At 38.8% G+C, this 16,268-nt stretch overlaps 1 protein-coding gene across 2 annotated transcripts in view; it reads right to left on the bottom strand.

Annotated features, from left to right (window-relative positions):
* The window catches only part of Srek1 (splicing regulatory glutamic acid and lysine rich protein 1), a 34,631-nt gene extending 21,511 nt beyond the window's left edge, over positions 1-13,120 (bottom strand). Inside the window, exons 1-3 of one of the 2 annotated variants that reach the window (XM_052159402.1) lie at positions 12,856-13,120; positions 5,652-5,785; positions 245-369 (exon numbers count right to left, since the gene is read on the bottom strand). In XM_052159402.1, the coding sequence (XP_052015362.1) occupies positions 245-369; positions 5,652-5,785; positions 12,856-13,016 (420 nt within the window). In that variant the 5' untranslated portion in view covers positions 13,017-13,120. Of the gene's footprint in view, positions 1-244; positions 370-655; positions 770-5,651; positions 5,786-12,855 lie in introns of those variants that run through there. The other variant, XM_052159403.1, reaches the window with a different exon arrangement.
* Positions 13,121-16,268: the final 3,148 nt, after the last annotated feature.

Below are 16,268 nucleotides of genomic sequence, written 5' to 3'. Positions count from 1 at the left end.
TGATCTTGGGCCTCCAAGTCTGTGTTACCTAAAGCACCGAGTTTCCTATCTGAATTTTCAAATGTGAACAAGCCCCCAATTATTTCAGAATAATTCCCAAAGCAACATCGACTGAGATGATGTGGGGTAAATTTTTAAGCATGGACTTTGAGTGGTTGCCACCAAACAAAACAAAGTAAGACTAATTCCTCCTCCATATTCAGTCTACACACAAATGTAGCCCCACACCATCACGAAGACTTACGCTGCTCACGGCCGTCAGAGGGTTGGAGGTCGGTATGGGAAGCAAGCCTGCCCCGGGCACCAGGCTTGTCATGGTTGGAGCAGGAGCCAGTAGAGAAAGGGCTTTGGCTTCTTCTGGGATTTTACCTGCAGAGGCAAGTTCCAAATATTATGAAAAGCAGAAACACCACACCAACTTTACACTATGATTTTACAATTACCCTTGCACTTAAAAAATAATAATAATAAATGAATCTATCTATTAGATCCGTACAAAGAAACAAATAAGAACATAAGGCTTTCCTTTTATCCTGCTCTATTAGGAAAAATAAAAGTGAGCAAAACTTCAAAGACTAACAATCTCATTAATGGAACATTATTTTAAAAACTGAATAATGTAGACAATTATTTAACACTTTGAGCTATGGGTCACCTGTACTGGAAACTTAATGTTCATGAACCAAACGATATCAAGCATGGACGCTTTCCCAGGACGCTGTTTTCGCGGTGATCGAAAGTTGTGTTACACATGACAACCGTTCGTGTTGGCTGCGTCACTAATAGCACACAGAACATCAGATACAGAAAAGAAGAACATTTTTTAAAGTTTAATCCCCAGAAATGGCAAATAACCAAATTAGTCAAAAAAAAAAAAAAGAAAAAAAAAAGAAAAGAAAAGAAAAAGAAAAAAAAACCAAATATGTGCGAATTGAAATTTGCTCCATAATGAGAGTCTCTATCCTGTAACTGAAGCTAACTACTTGAGAAGCAAACAATTCTGATTACCCTCCAAAGACTCCAGTCAATCTCAAATAAACAGAAGAAAACAGAAAACTTGAACACATAATCAGCTTGAATTAAAAAGGCCCATACCCATTCATCAATGAGGCACCTCACCCTCTAACACCTACAGAGAATCCAATCCCAAAGATGCCTTAGGCAATTGAGAAAAAAAATTAGGGTCTGAATCAACAAAAATTTCCCTCGTCTCAGGAAACTTCTTAAACTACTAACTAGATGTAGTTTTGTATACTTATCTGAGAACAGTGACTAATGCTTACAAATGCTTTTCTCATAAAGCCTGTGATTTTCTAACAGGAATAATAGTAAAATCATTTTTTTAGTAAAACTATTTAAGAAAAATGCCTGCAACTTAAAAAACAAAAAAATTATTCTAAAATTCATTATCTGCCATATTTGGCTTCTAAATTTAAAACAATTTGACTAAGACTAAAACTTTTACATTTTTCCTATCTTCTTAGCAAAAAAAGGGGGGTAGGTATATTTCTCAAACTTGATTCCATATATAAATTACCATTTCTGTTAATTCATTATGAGTGCATTAAAACTGCATTTTCAAAAATCACACAAGCTGAAATCTATGTGGTAGATTTTCAAAAGCATTATGCCTTGTTTCAATGGTAAATCCTATTTACAACAACCAGATGCACAGAGATAAACAAAAATCTCTCCAAAAGACCTCAAAGCCCAGATGGAATTCAAGTTGTAATTTAAAACTTTAGATAATGATCTTAGCTTATCTATAGAAAAAAATTATTTATTATATTATACAGTTTAGTGGCTTTGGCAAATGCATACTTTCTAATTTTACAGCATCTAAATTTAACTAATTTTAAAAAATGAGATTATTACTTTAAATTCTGGAGAACAAATTTCTTAACATGCAGAATGATAACAAGTTAAGCCTTTCTGAAGATATAAAAATAACAATGAACTACTAATATTGCTACTTATCTATATATGCCCATATATGTATATATACTATACTATTTATATTAGTTATCACATTTGTTTTATCTATTAAACACACAGTTATTTTTTAAGGTTTAAAACCTGAAACCCTTCAGTGAATGACTGCCATCCTGAGGTCTACACTTTATGCTTAGGTGCCCTAATTTATTTACCTGAATTACAATCTAGTAATGTGCCAAATTTAGTATTTGTCAATAACCAAACCCAGTTATCCATACAGTATAGAGACTACACAAACAATAAGGTATTCAACATGAACCAAGCTTATCACTTAGCACTGTGAGGTCTCAGTTCTGTCTTAAGTATTAGTGGGCTATCGGCTACCTCATGACAATAAACTATTAAAAATCAGTAACTTTAAGCTCATATTATTTCTGTCTTATTCTATTAAAGATACTCTTAAGAAAAATTCCGTTGTGCTATTTCCAAACTATAATTCTGTAAAATGTATCCTCTAAAGATCCCCTAGAGCATATAGAAGTGTAACACAAGCAAGCATTTAGCATTTTCCCCAAACTACACTTCCAAACTGAGGCAGAGATCTCTCATACTACTTGAGTCCTCACTCAGAATCCACTTAAAAAGCTAGTAACCTCTGAAGAGTTTTCAACAACAAAAAAAAAAAAAAAAAAAAAAAAAAATCAAGCAAACAAGCAAACAAAAAAATACATGCAAATAAATAATGAACAGTTTTCTTCAATTTCCCCAGAAGCAACAAAAGGCTTCATAAGACCAAGGTAATAAAAGACAAAGACCACCCCCTACCTTCAGATGGTAAAAGAAATGCACTTATTTTCCTTGATGGTTTTATATGCCTACAGTTATAGGGGAAGGACAAAAATTATAAGCCATCAGTTGGTTTTTATGAGAGATGTAGACTTGGGGAAAAAATAAGCACTGAGCCCATCAGAAAATGTTCCTAAGAGTCTCATAAGTGTTTTAATGTTTGAAGATCAAAATGTACCTCATTAACCCACAAGACCAGTCAGAAGGCCTGAGCATTCTCACAGCACTGTACTCTAACTTACTGCAGGACAGTTTGGTTCATCTCAAGGTTGAGCTCTGTTAATCATTCCCCATAAATTTGTAACATATTACAACCTCTTAATGGAATACCATTCACAAAGAACTGGAAAACCAGCTAGTAAGTTAAAAGTGAAAGATTTAACAAAACAAAAACAAAACAAAACAAAACAAAAAGGGACAAAAGAAAAAGAAATGAAATCAAAGCAAAACAATAAAAACAGAGACAGGGCGTCCATCTTCTGCGGTTCAGACTCCGATCTCATTTCCCCAATGAAGGTTTCACTTGGCGGCAGGTTTAGTGGCATGGCAAACAATGCCTAACTCAGGCAAGTGTAACAGGTCTGCCTTGGCCAGTCTAGTCATCTAATAATGCACAAATATCACATAGAGAAAACATACAAAACCAAATTAATAGTCAAAATCCATCTACCAGAAAATGTGGACATAAAGTTATGACTGACGATTAGGCTCACACCTGTTACGTTGATCTTACTTTTTCTAAATGTTAACATTTATAAAAAGAAATCTGCAATGCACATAACAACAAGAAGGTCATATCTAGACAAGTATAATGAAGGTATACTTTATTCAAAATGGCACATTTTTGAACAGTAGTACCTGCTTAATGGGTATCAACATTTTTCCAGCCTCGACTCACATCACTGTCTGAACTAAACACAGCACACTAAAGGAAACTGAAAACGTGGGTAAACGTTTCTTCGTTTACTCCCTGGGCCTGCTTCCCCGGCGCTGAAGCATGTAACTGTCGACTGTCCAGAGCACACACAGCCCCACACCTCTCTCTCTGAGCTCCTCCACTGCAGACTGCCTTCATCTGCTTCTCTCTCTCACTGTGCTCTTTTCTGCTTGTTTAATACAGCAATGTGTTACTTCTTTGCTGGAAGTGCATAATCAGGCTTAACAGCTGTAAAAGTAATCAGCTATATTTGAAAAACCTAATTTAAAAAGATGCATTGGTTTTTCCTGATATCTTATTAAGGTACCTTAAGATACTTTATTAAGGTACAGATTAAAAAAATGCAATGGAATTTTAGATTCGAATGTCCAAAAATGGTGAAGTGTTCTTGCAAAATGGTAGCATTAGAAATGCTTAAAGTTATAGTTGTTTTAATCAACCAAGTAAAACAAACTAAAATAAGGACTCCCATATTCCATTACTGTGAAAGTTTCTTACAAATCAGTTTCTCTGACTCTATGGGATTATAGCAAGGTTCCAACAATGATTTAAAATTCTTCCTTCAAAATCAGTACTGATAAAAGCCTACACTATGTACTTTCAAGCTGGTTCTTGTTTAAGGCTGTTTTTCCTGTGCATTTTCATAGCACGGAACTTTGCAGAATTAAACGTCTTGCTCTCTCACCTTACTCCCCAACTCTGAGCTCACTGTGCTCTTAAGACCAAATAAGAATATACTGATAAATAATTTACTTTTCACCACATTTATCTTCCCTATCTACTCTAACCCTTAAACACAAGAAATATGCTGCTGAATTTATCTGGAGGGGGAAAAAAGAAACCAGAACTTCTTGTTCTAGGATTTCAAAATTACCATTCTGGGAGGAGCTTTATTTTATAATGCTCTTAACATTCCAAAACAGGCATTCTGAAACAAGCATAAAACTCCCAAAGTGCAGCAAACTCTAGATGAACTAATGATTTTAACGTAAATCCAGTAACTACAAGTTTTTAAAATTACATATAAAAAGCCCATTAAATCATTTCAAGCATACTTTTATGCTATAGTTATTATTATCTAGAAAAAAAATTAAATGTATGGATATAAGCCAGTCAGTACTCTAAGTTAATTGTACATTAAAACTGTCAAAAATCAATAGCCAATTATATATGAATGTCACTGGAAAAACATAAAATTTTTAAAAAATAATTAGCTCTTAAAGCAAGGTGAGACGTAAAATTTAACAAGTAACAAGAAGGCTTTGGGCCTCATTCCCATGTCTGACATCACTCCCTGATGGAGGTTTAAAAACCAGTTACCCTCCCCAATAAAAGCCAATCGAAGAAAAACGTTCCAGGTGTATAACAAAAATTACACTGAATATGAAACAATAGTCTCGAAACAATTGAGAGAAACCACCTTAAGAGGATATTTGAAAGAATAAACTGAGTATTTTCGAATACATATAAAAAGTCCCAGCCCCAATCTGACTGGACAGACACAGGCTCTACCTGGGAACCCCTACTGTCCTCAGGAGCACATGCTTACACAGACATTTAAAATAGGTGTTCACACCAACTGAAGTTTTTAAATTCTAAGGTTTTTTTTTGTTGTTGTTGTTTTTTTATAATCTGCGAATTGGCTACAGAAAACCCAAAGCCAACTATAAAATGCAAATATTTGATACATTTTCTAAATGTTCAGTTGTAAAATCTCAAATATCCATAAATAATAAACTAACCACTTCAGTATAATTTTCTACAGGTGTTTTTTTTTCTTCTTCCAATTTTATTCTCATTTTCACACACACGAATGTGAGTGTGCACAAACAGACTCACAAAGAGTACTGGCCAATTTCCAGGAAAGCTAAAGGCTATAGTAACAGACAGGACAGATATTAAAACAATAAGGAAAAAACCATAAGATACCAACCTTCAGCACAAGGGACTACTATCAGAGCTCTGTCAATAAAAACCGTATTAGTTAGATGCTGGGCCACACCAACACTTGATGGGTCACGAAACTTAATATAACATACTTTGGAGGAAAAAGCAAGAGGTGTATTGCTGCAAAATAAAAAGAAAACAAATAGATTAATAAACATTTGCATGGTTTTATAATTTTCATTTGAAATTTGTACATCAGACTTAAAATAATTTTTGTTGCTAAAAATGACTAACACATGAAATAACAAATTTCAGTCATTTAATACTGACTTGTCTGAAAAAAACAGAGGTCACTCTATAGGTGCCTACAAATCAGACAGTCCTTGAATGAAATTCAAAACAGCTAACATGCTAACAGTCAAAATCCCTTTACAGAAGTTCCCATCCTCAAGACTTCAAATTGTAGCCTCTCTTACTGCTAACTGATTCCCCAACATCTCCATGACTAAAACTGTGCTAAACCCATAGCTAGTGCATGGAGTCCTGGGTCAATGCCACCAATTCAAAAAAGAAAAAGAAAAAAAAAAATCACTGAAAACTTCAGTGAACATACAATTCAATTAGGTAATATAGAACCAAACAAGAGTTTTTGCATGGCTTCAGGCTAGCAAAACCAAAAAGGTTTTACAAACAAAATATTAAGTAATATAATTTGCAAAATATTAGACAGTCTAGTCTATTTAATTCATTATCTATGCTATTTCTCATTAAGTCTCTGAGTAATTTCAAAGTCACATTTTAAAAAAGATTTTAAGTATAGACATGCACATGTGAATGCTAGTGACCAATGAGTCCAGAAGAAGATATCAGAGCCCCTGTGCTGCAGTTATGACAAGTGAGCTGCCTAACACGGGTGTTGGGAACCTGACAGGAGTGTGCATCTCTCCAGCCTTTCCAGTCACTTTTTTCACTAAATTTGTTCTCTGTGATCCAAAATATATAGCAATAAATCTACCTTTAAAACAATGTAGAATAACACTAAATGGTTAAAGTTACAGCTACACTATCAACCTATGATGGTTAATATTGCTAGTCAAATGGACTGGATCCACAACCACCAAAAAGACAATTCTATTAGATACTATCTAGATCAGAGTAACTGAAGTGGGAAGACCCACACTAATATGGTTGGTACTATTCCCCAGGCTACATAAAAAGAGAAAGCTGTGTGAACATCATACTGAGGACTCTCTCTGCTCCTAAGAGACCCCAAATGGGATTGCAACCCACAGGTTGAGGATCATTGATTCAGTACTTCAGTGTTCAGTAATTTTCATTTTGTGGTACACTTGTACATGCTAGGCAGGTATCTGCCACTGAACTACATGTACCCCCGAGTCCTTACGCAATTTTCTTAATTTTCATTTCCCACCAAGCACAACTTCACAATTACTTTATAACATGTAAATATTTCAGCTTTGAGAATAGTTATATTGAATATTATAGATTTCATATAGATGGTAACTAACAAACAAAAGTTTATCATTATTATTAATTATTACTTTGTATTATTATATTATTTTCAATATAGGGCTTCCCTGGATATCCCTGGCTGTCCTGGAACATAGAGATCTGCCTGCCTTTGCCTCCTGAGTACTAAGGTTAAAGGCAGGCATTACCACTGCCAAGTATCAAAACTGTATTATTAAAAAATTAGTTATGTTTATAAATTATGCTTAGGTCTTTTCTAGTATATCTGAACTATCTAATAGAACTACTGTTCTGTATCACCACTTCGATGATTTTGTGATACTAGGACACTACACTCAGGGTCTCAAACATGCCAGACAAGTTCTCTTAACTATGAAGTGTTTCCTTCCTCCAGCTCCTTGCACTTTAAAATCTAATTTTGATCTACAAGGTCTCCTATGTTACACGGGCTTACTGAAGTTCAAATCCTCCTCTCTCGGGCTTACAGGTAGCTGGAATTACACACACATACCACCAGAACTCATGACCACAGTTTTACTTTTCAAAAAGTTACATACTCTGTTTTATCTAAAAGTAACCTTCTGTAGAAAGTAGCTGTCTGCTCATCAGTGAGGTGATGCACAGTGTACATCCCAGCTTTTGGGAGACAAAGCTAGCCTTGTCTACAAATCTAAAGAAACCCTGTCTCAATAAACCAAATTTAAAAAAAGAAAGAAAAAAAAAAAAGCAGTGTCTAAAAGTAGTAGATTTTGACCTCATTTGTTGAATCAAGTTTTAGGGTTTTTTTTTTAAGAATATAAGACTTCTGCGTTTTAAGTGGAAACATTTAAAATCAAAACAAACAAACCCCACCTCTAGGGACAGGTTAAATTTCTGGGGTCATAACTGGGTATTTTTTCATGAAACATGGTAATGTTACTTTACAAATGCCAATGTAGTACTAGAGAGATGGTTCAGCAGTTAAGAGCACTGGCTGCTCATCCAGAGATCCTGAGTTCAATTCCCAGCACCCACATGGTGGCTCACAACCATCTGTAATGGGATCCAATGCCCTCTTCTGGTGTGTCTAAAGACAGCTATGGTATACTCATACATAAAATAAATCTTTAAAAAAAACACAAAAACAAATGCCAGTGTAGTTCCCAATACGTCTACTATTTTATTAAACATTTTAGGTACATCTAGATATACCTAAAGCTGTATCTAAAGATGTAAAGTGGCTCTCACCCTTCCTGATGCGTCAACTCTTTGACACAGTCCCTCATGTTGTGGTGACCCTCAACCATAAAATTATTTTTGTTGCTACTTCACAACTGTAATTTTGCTGTTTGAATGTTAATGTAAATACCTGTATTTTCCAATAATCTTAGGTGATCCCTGTGAAAGGGTCATTTGACACCCCCAAAAAGGATGTGACCCACCTGTGAGAACACCTGCTTCAGAAGATCCTTCAAAATGTCCAAAACAAATGGACAAATAGTTTTATGTATGCAATTATTGACCAACATAGCATTTACTTAAGGACTCCAAAAGTACTTTGGATGGCCCAAATTTCCAAGGCTTTCTTATGAAGTGCTGACACTGCCTGCAGACCTACCAATCACTGTTGATGATCAACATCTCTAAATGCATCTAGCTTAAACATATTCATTTATAATTAAAAATTATAAAGATAACCAACATATAACGACAGAATTTCAAAAACACTCAACACAGCACATGTCTAAATATTACTTTAAAGCACAGCAATATGAAAAGTGCTTATTTCAGATTAAGTAAAAAAAAGTTTATAATCATAGTGTATGACTCCTTTGATTACACTGTATTATAAATAGGAACATATAGAGGACTAGAAGAAAAAACATGCTAATGAAAGGAGTTTGGTGGAGGAATGGTAAGATCACAGACTTTCTTGTTCTCCATTCTATAAAGAAAGGCTGCTATAGTTAGGTTACGAAGTAACCCAAGAAGGCCCTAGTTGTGTTGAAGGCTTGGTCCTCAGCTACTGTTGTTGTTGTTTCTGAGGTGGGGCAGGCTACAGCACCAGAGTGGACCTTGGAGATTTTATCTTGTCCCTGGCTCCTTCCCGGGGTCTGTCTATTTCCTAACCACCTTATCTGTCTATTTCCTAACCATCTTATTTCTGCTTGACCAAAGGCTGAACCATCAGAGCCAGCCAACACATTATGAAGCCTCTGAAATCCTGAGCCAAGGAACTCCCTGTTTGATGAGCTTCGGTGTTTGTCAGAGCAACAAAAAAATTGACAGAGCATGTAATTTTTTAAAGTTAACTGAGTTACTTTAAGTAACTAAGTTACTTAAGTAAACAGACTTTTAGTTTGGTTCTTGGAGCTTCAAAAACCAGAAAAGTAGGACCCCAGAGCAAGCAAGAAAAACTGCACAGGTGAAAATCTCCCTAGTGTTAGAAATCAAAATAGAATTATCCTAGGAGAGGTTAGTGACCTGAAGGAAGGCACAGGGGACTTTAGCATACACAGCCCCACCCACCTGTGTTGCTTGCTGCAATGCTATATTTAAAGCTGTAAAAATTCATTGATCTCCACACCATGATGTTCATTTTTCTGTATAAACATTACATCACAATGATGTTTACTGAAAAAAGCAATTTATATAAATATGTATTCAGGAACTATGAAACTCAATTATTGTGCGAAAAGTTGGAGAGTAATTCTGGATATTTAACTATTTGGCAACAGGAAAAATGTCAACTAATTCTTAGTATGTTCAATGAATGTCTACATATATCCTTTTTTTAATATTCTGTATTATCTATGCAGTGTATGCACAGGTGTACCTGTAGAGGGAGGTCAGAAGACAACTTTCAGCAACTGAATTCTCTCCTTTCACAGTGGGTTCTAGGACTCATGCTATCAACCTGGACCCACATTATTGGCCTGTTTACACGAATGTTTAATGTTTAAAAATAAAATGACCCCTCCCCATCTGTAGGATCCTGGCACTCACATAAAAGCAGGGTGTGGGGAGGGGGTGTGGCTGAGGCACCAGCACTCCAGGGAGATCCCCAGTGAGCCAGCTAAGCCAAGCTATCGGAGCTTCAGATCAGAGAAAGACTCAAAAAATAAAGTGGAGAGCAAAAAAGGAAGACTCCTGATGTGATCTATTTTCACATTTCACTAGTATCTCCAATTTTAAATCAAACAACTGCTCGACGTCTAAATAGTAATCACAAAGCAATGTTTTTATGATAATCAAAACAACTATCATTTTCTTTGACAACAGTTCTACTGACTGAATTTTTATACACTTCAGCCCCAAACTACAAGTATATCCTTAAGGACCAGCTAGCATAACTGCATTATGGAGAGGAAAACCTGCTAATAAAGTTTATCAGTATCACTACAAAATCAGAATGAGGCTGTACTCCTAAACTTATGAAAACTAGGAGCAAGGCGGTAGTGGTGCAGGCCTTTGATTCCAGCACTTGGGAGGCAGAGGCAGGCAGATTTCTGAGTTTGAGGCCAGCCTGGTCTACAAAGTGAGTTCCAGGACAGCCAGGGCTACACAGAGAAACCCTGTCTCAAAAAAACCAAAAAAAAGAGAGAGAGAGAGAGAGAGAGAGAGAAGAGAAGAGAAGAGAAGAGAAGAGAAGAGAAGAGAAGAGAAGAGAAGAGAAGAGAAGAGAAGAGAAGAGAAGAGAAGAGAAGAGAAGAAAAGAAAAGAAAAGAAAAGAAAAGAAAAGAAAAGAAAAGAAAAGAAAAGAAAAGAAAAGAAAAGAAAAGAAAAGAGAAAAACTAGGTAAGGGTTTTTGTCTGGCAACAACATTGCCAAAGGAATTATTGTGACATACTGATGACTCTATTTTAACATAAACAGCTTTTTACCCCTTTGATCTTTAATCCCCAAATAATAACACTTTTTTCATGCAGGAAGAAAAATTGGATTTATTCAATAAGACCAGCCCTGAAGACGACAAGGGATACTCTTTAAGATGCATCTTCCCAAATGCCAGTTAATACCTGGCAGTGTGTTACCATCACAAACGGCATTTCATTGGGAGTGAAGAACATTCTATATTTCTTCAGACCCTCTGTCATCCCAAAGTTAATTTACAAGAGTTCATCGGCAGAGTATTTCACCGACTGGCTTCCAAGCCTTCCAAGACACAGTCCTCCTTACTCGGCCTTCATTACTAAGCACTGGGCATGGAGGATGAGAGCTGAAAGCCTCTTTGAGACACTACAGATGTTAGCGCCACAGTGACATCAGATGTTAGTGCCACAGTGACATCAACCCTTATGCTCCTGCACTTCTGCAGGATTCTTGTAAAAAATACACAGCTTGAATCTCAGCATGTAATTTCAGACTGTATGTCATTCTCCTAACCTACATCACAAAATGTCAACTTCATTAAAGATTTTTTTAAGGGAAGAAGGGGCCTGTTCTAGTCTGGAGATCACTAAGTATCATGGTATTCTCCGAACATATACTAGGTAAAGGGGGAGGGGAGAACTATTAAAACATTGAGTTTTCTTTCTTTTTTCCTATCTTTTGTTTTTTTGAGACAGTTTCACTTCGCCCAGAGAGCACTGGCTATCCTGAACCTCACCAGGGTGAGCTCGAACTCAAGAGATCCCCGTCTCTGCCTTCTAGAGTGCTGGAAAAAAGTGTGTGACACCACGCCCAGCTAGAATAAATGAAAATTTAATAATCAACTGCACCGAGTGAAAAGAATACAGAGGGGCAGTCACTATTTTATTTCAGCTTTTCTGAATGCATGAAATATTTACAAGAACAAAGGAATTAGCATTAAATATCCACATTCATAAGAAATCAATTTGTAGCGGCTCTGCTACTGGCAGAGAGTAGGGAGAGATATTGTTCTGTGTGCATGACTATGAAATAAGCCAAAATCTTTTCCCCCCCAAATCGAAACTTTTTCTTTAAATAATTTTAACATCAAGAACAAAATACTGTGAACCTTAGTATTTTCTTAAAGTTTATGAGTGCGAGAATGTTAAGAACGGTAAAACCATTACGAGTTTTCCGATTAGTTAATATTGCATAAGGGAAATTTACCACTTCAAGTACACTTATATGTCAACATAAAAATGCCAGTTAGGCGCTGGGTTTTAAACACATGTACACAGTAGCGATAATTCTGTACCGACTTATACTTTTTGAAACGTCTGAGCCAATGCGACCTTTTTGGAGAAAAATTCAGGCTGTTGCCAAAAGGAGAGATTGAGATCCTTAAGATCGCGATTATGGGCTCGGGTAGAAAAACCAAACGATGGTAAATGTCTAAGATCAAGGCGGAGAACAACAGCCCCGATCCCATGTTGTCATCCGCACTCTCTCTCATCAGCACTAGAAGCCTGACACTAAGACCTAGAGGTCCGGGCGTTGGCGTTGCTGGAGTTCTCCACGATTCTCCCAGTTCAAAAACGTTATAAGCATTTGCCATGAGGACTACTACCGCCGGCCCACCTGCGGCCATCTTAAGTTCGGGGGAAACCAAAGGCCCGGGGCGCCCAATTCGAAGACCCGGTATCAACCACAGTCCTGGGGGCTCGGTAGGGGAAGGCACTCCTAAATCCTTTGCAGGAACCCCGCGTGGAGCCCAATCAACAAAACCCCAAGTCGAGAGCCCCGCAGCCGGCCTAGTGCCCTCATCAAACATGGCCGCCTAGGTAAGCGCGCGGTCACGTGACGCCCCCCCCCCCAGCCGAGGTCTCGATGGCGGCGCGCCCCTCCCCCCGCCGGGCTCCAGCACTCACTCTGGGGGGTAGAGCCGGAGCTCCTCGATTTCTCCTAGGAAGGAAAAGAGCGTCCGCATCTGCTCGCTGGTCACCGCCGACGAGAGGTTCGTCACCTGAATCACCGTCGTAGGGAAGAGGCCGAAGCCTAAGCCCAAACCGAAGCCGCCGCCGCTGTTCATCCCGGCCTCGCTGCCGCTGCCTTCCCGCTCCCCAACGTCCACGACGCGTCAGCGACGGAGCCTGGGAAGCGAATGCGCGCGGCCGGCAGCGCGTTCCCGCGAGCTAATTCTCGGCGCCGGGCAAGTCTAGCCGCTCACCGCGCAACTCTCCTGCTCCGGGGGCTGCGCGCGCCGGCCGGAAGCGTCGCCCTGGCAACGCGGCGGCTCCCTGCGGGTCCTGGCCGGCGCAGCCTTGGAGTCTGGTCGCTGAGGTTGTTGCTAGGCTTCACCAGGTCTTCAGAGAGGTTTACCCGCTGCTGCAGTGAGGGTCGCGGAGGTTGTGCCTACAAACTCCATCACTTCTCTATGCCCTGTCAGTTAGGAGGCCCCGGCTGTTTCTCCAAATCAAGCGGAGGAACTCAGAGGCCTGGGCTGCAGTGGTGAAGGGATAATGACATCTGGACATTGTAAATAAATACCTGACCAAACTATAGCTTCGTTATTAAATACAGGCTGCAACTCCACTTAACCTATTTTCAAAATTGGCAAGCACCCTAATATGAGAATTCTTGGAAATTTTCACACCAAATTGGGGTAAATGAGTGAGTGAAAGGCTTTGCTGTCAATTCATAATATGCAGTTTATTCACTAGCGGGCCCAAATATCTATACTAGTAGGCAAACGACAGGCAAAAGACGCAGACGGTCTACATACAACTTGCACCTTAATACGGTGCGATCGTTTTCAACCAGAGCATCTATATCCAAAGTTCACGGTTCAAGTCCATTTCTGTGGGCCCACAATATAAAAACATATTTGGGGTCCTGGAGTTGCTCCACAAATCACACGAACACTAAACTCAGTTAAACAGGAATTATTTATTGAACTCACACCCCAAGACTGATTGACCAGGGCAGCAGCTCAAAGCTGAGCACCGGACATTTCCTAACAGCAGTCTTATAAAGGTTAAAACCGAAAAAACAACAATGAACTCAAATGTAGGAGCTGGAAGAGCTACCTGGTGGTCAGTTCTCACTCAAGCTAGTTTAGACATACTGACCTTTAATTTGACAGGTCCTACAGGAAGCGTACAGTTGTGGAATTTCTTAAGATTAACAAACCTCATAACATATAGAACACCACAGGGTATGTGATTGGCATGACCCTGCTCTGAGTCAAATTTTTTTTTCTGTCAATGACTTCCAAGCATGTTCTAGCAAAAATATGAACTAGCTGGCAGGCATGGAACAAAATGGCTACACCTATGCTGGGGTGAGGGGAGGCTGCAACACGTGTACTATTATTAAGACTCTGTGCCCTTTTCACATTTGTACAGCTGGCCTTAAAGCAACAGTAGAGTTGAGGGTGTAGTTACATGGGTAAATGTTCACCTTGTGTACTTGAAAGCCCAGTGTTGATACCATAGACCTGAAACTGGCATAAACCTGTAATCTTAGTGCTGGAGAGATCAATGGATGGTTGGATGGATGGATGGATGGATGGTTGGATAGATGGATGGATGGATGGATGGTTGGATGGATGGATGGATAGATAGTTGTATGGGTGGATGGATGGATGGATGGATGGATGGATGGATGGATGGATGGGTGGATGGGTGGATGTATGAATGGGTGGTTGGATGGATGGATGGGTGGATGGTTGGATATAATGGTAGGTTAAAGGGCTGACACCTGATTGGGAAGCAAGGCAATGTTTCGAAACTCCTGAGTTACTGTTGTTTATATTCTTCACCTGTTATCTACTCACACTGCACTAAATGTAACTTTAAAGAAGTTTGGAAAAAGTAAAAAAGAAGGAAGATTCACTCTTCTTCGCTCGCTTGCCTTGTGGGACTGAACAACTGCTAGATCCTTGGATTTCCATTCACAGCTTCAGCTAACCATTGCTGGGAGTTCGACTACAGACTGTAAGTCATCAGTGAATTCTCTTACTATATAGAGACAACCCATACATTCTGTGATTCTAGTGAACCCTAACTAAAACACCCTCCCAGGAGTGAAGCAGGAAGTTTTCACTGTTTCTTCTAAACCACAAGACATTTTCTATTCAGGATCCAGAAGTCTACTTGTCTGTGATGGGCTAGCTGAGGGTTTATGTTTGTTTGCTCCTCTTGCTGCAAACCCAGGGTCTCTTGCACACCAGGCAAGCACTTAACCCCCAGCCATAAGCATTTTGGGGTTTGTTAGTCTTTCCAAGATTAATTCTAACATAAGAAAGTTCCCTTATATTCCTAGACTTTATGTTTTACTTTTTGTCATAAATATAGTATTTTTCAAATCCCTTTTTTCACTTACTGATATAATTATATGGTATTTCTAGGAAAAATTTCACATAGGCATAATGTATGATCCTTGTATTTTATTGAAATTCTTATCTTCGTGTTGAATGTGTGTGTGTGTGTGTAATTTATCATGCATTGGTAGAAGTATTCAAATGATACATTGGTTTTGCTTTGTTTGAGGCAGGCTCTTGATATATAGCCCTGGCTGGCTTCAAACTCATGATTTCCTAACTGGGCCTCCTATGAGTTGAGATTACAGGTAAGTGAAATGGAAGCTTAAGGGTTTTTTGGAAAGTTGTTTGGATGGTGTTTTGCTGGGGCAAACACATGAAGGAACATTTCATTAAAGTGGACACAGGTGTGAAAGGCTAAGGCAGACACGTGAAGGAGCATTTCACTGAAGCAGACACAGGAGAGAGGATGTTCTGCTAAAGCAAACACGTGAAAGGACACGTGGTGAAGGATTCTTTGCTAACATTACGCATGTATTGGTCTGCCTTACACTGCGTAGGTGAGCTGCATTTGTCTGGACTCTGCAGACTCAGGCTGATTGGATGCATGTTCTGAGGTAAGACCGTGCTGAGGCAAGGCACGTGGAGGACATGATGCCTGGAGGGTATAAATAGGACTCCACAAAGTGACAGAGACTGAGCTTGGCTTGCTGGTACAGCTAGCTGTGCAATGATTGTGGGTCTCGAGTCTTCACTGATCTTCGCTTCCCTGAGAGAGGCACAGCTGAGAACTTCTCCTGCTGACTGAAGCCAAGGCTGAGGCCTGGCTGTCTCTCTGCTTGGTCCTGTCACCACTGTTACTAACTGGACTCTACCGAACTGGACTGCTGGTATATGTGTAAGGTGTTTTCCAGTGGATTGAGCTGCTGCTGCTTGCTGACCTGTGAATTGAACTGCTGATTTCCAGACAACACAGATGGGAGTAGTTCCAAAAAAAACTCTCTGAACAGGTCCACTCTT

Source organism: Apodemus sylvaticus, chromosome 16 (assembly GCF_947179515.1).
Source record: "Apodemus sylvaticus chromosome 16, mApoSyl1.1, whole genome shotgun sequence".
In the NCBI taxonomy this organism is placed as follows: domain Eukaryota; kingdom Metazoa; phylum Chordata; class Mammalia; order Rodentia; family Muridae; genus Apodemus; species Apodemus sylvaticus.
Note: the sequence above shows the minus strand (reverse complement) of the source record. Positions and strands in the feature narration are given on the sequence as shown.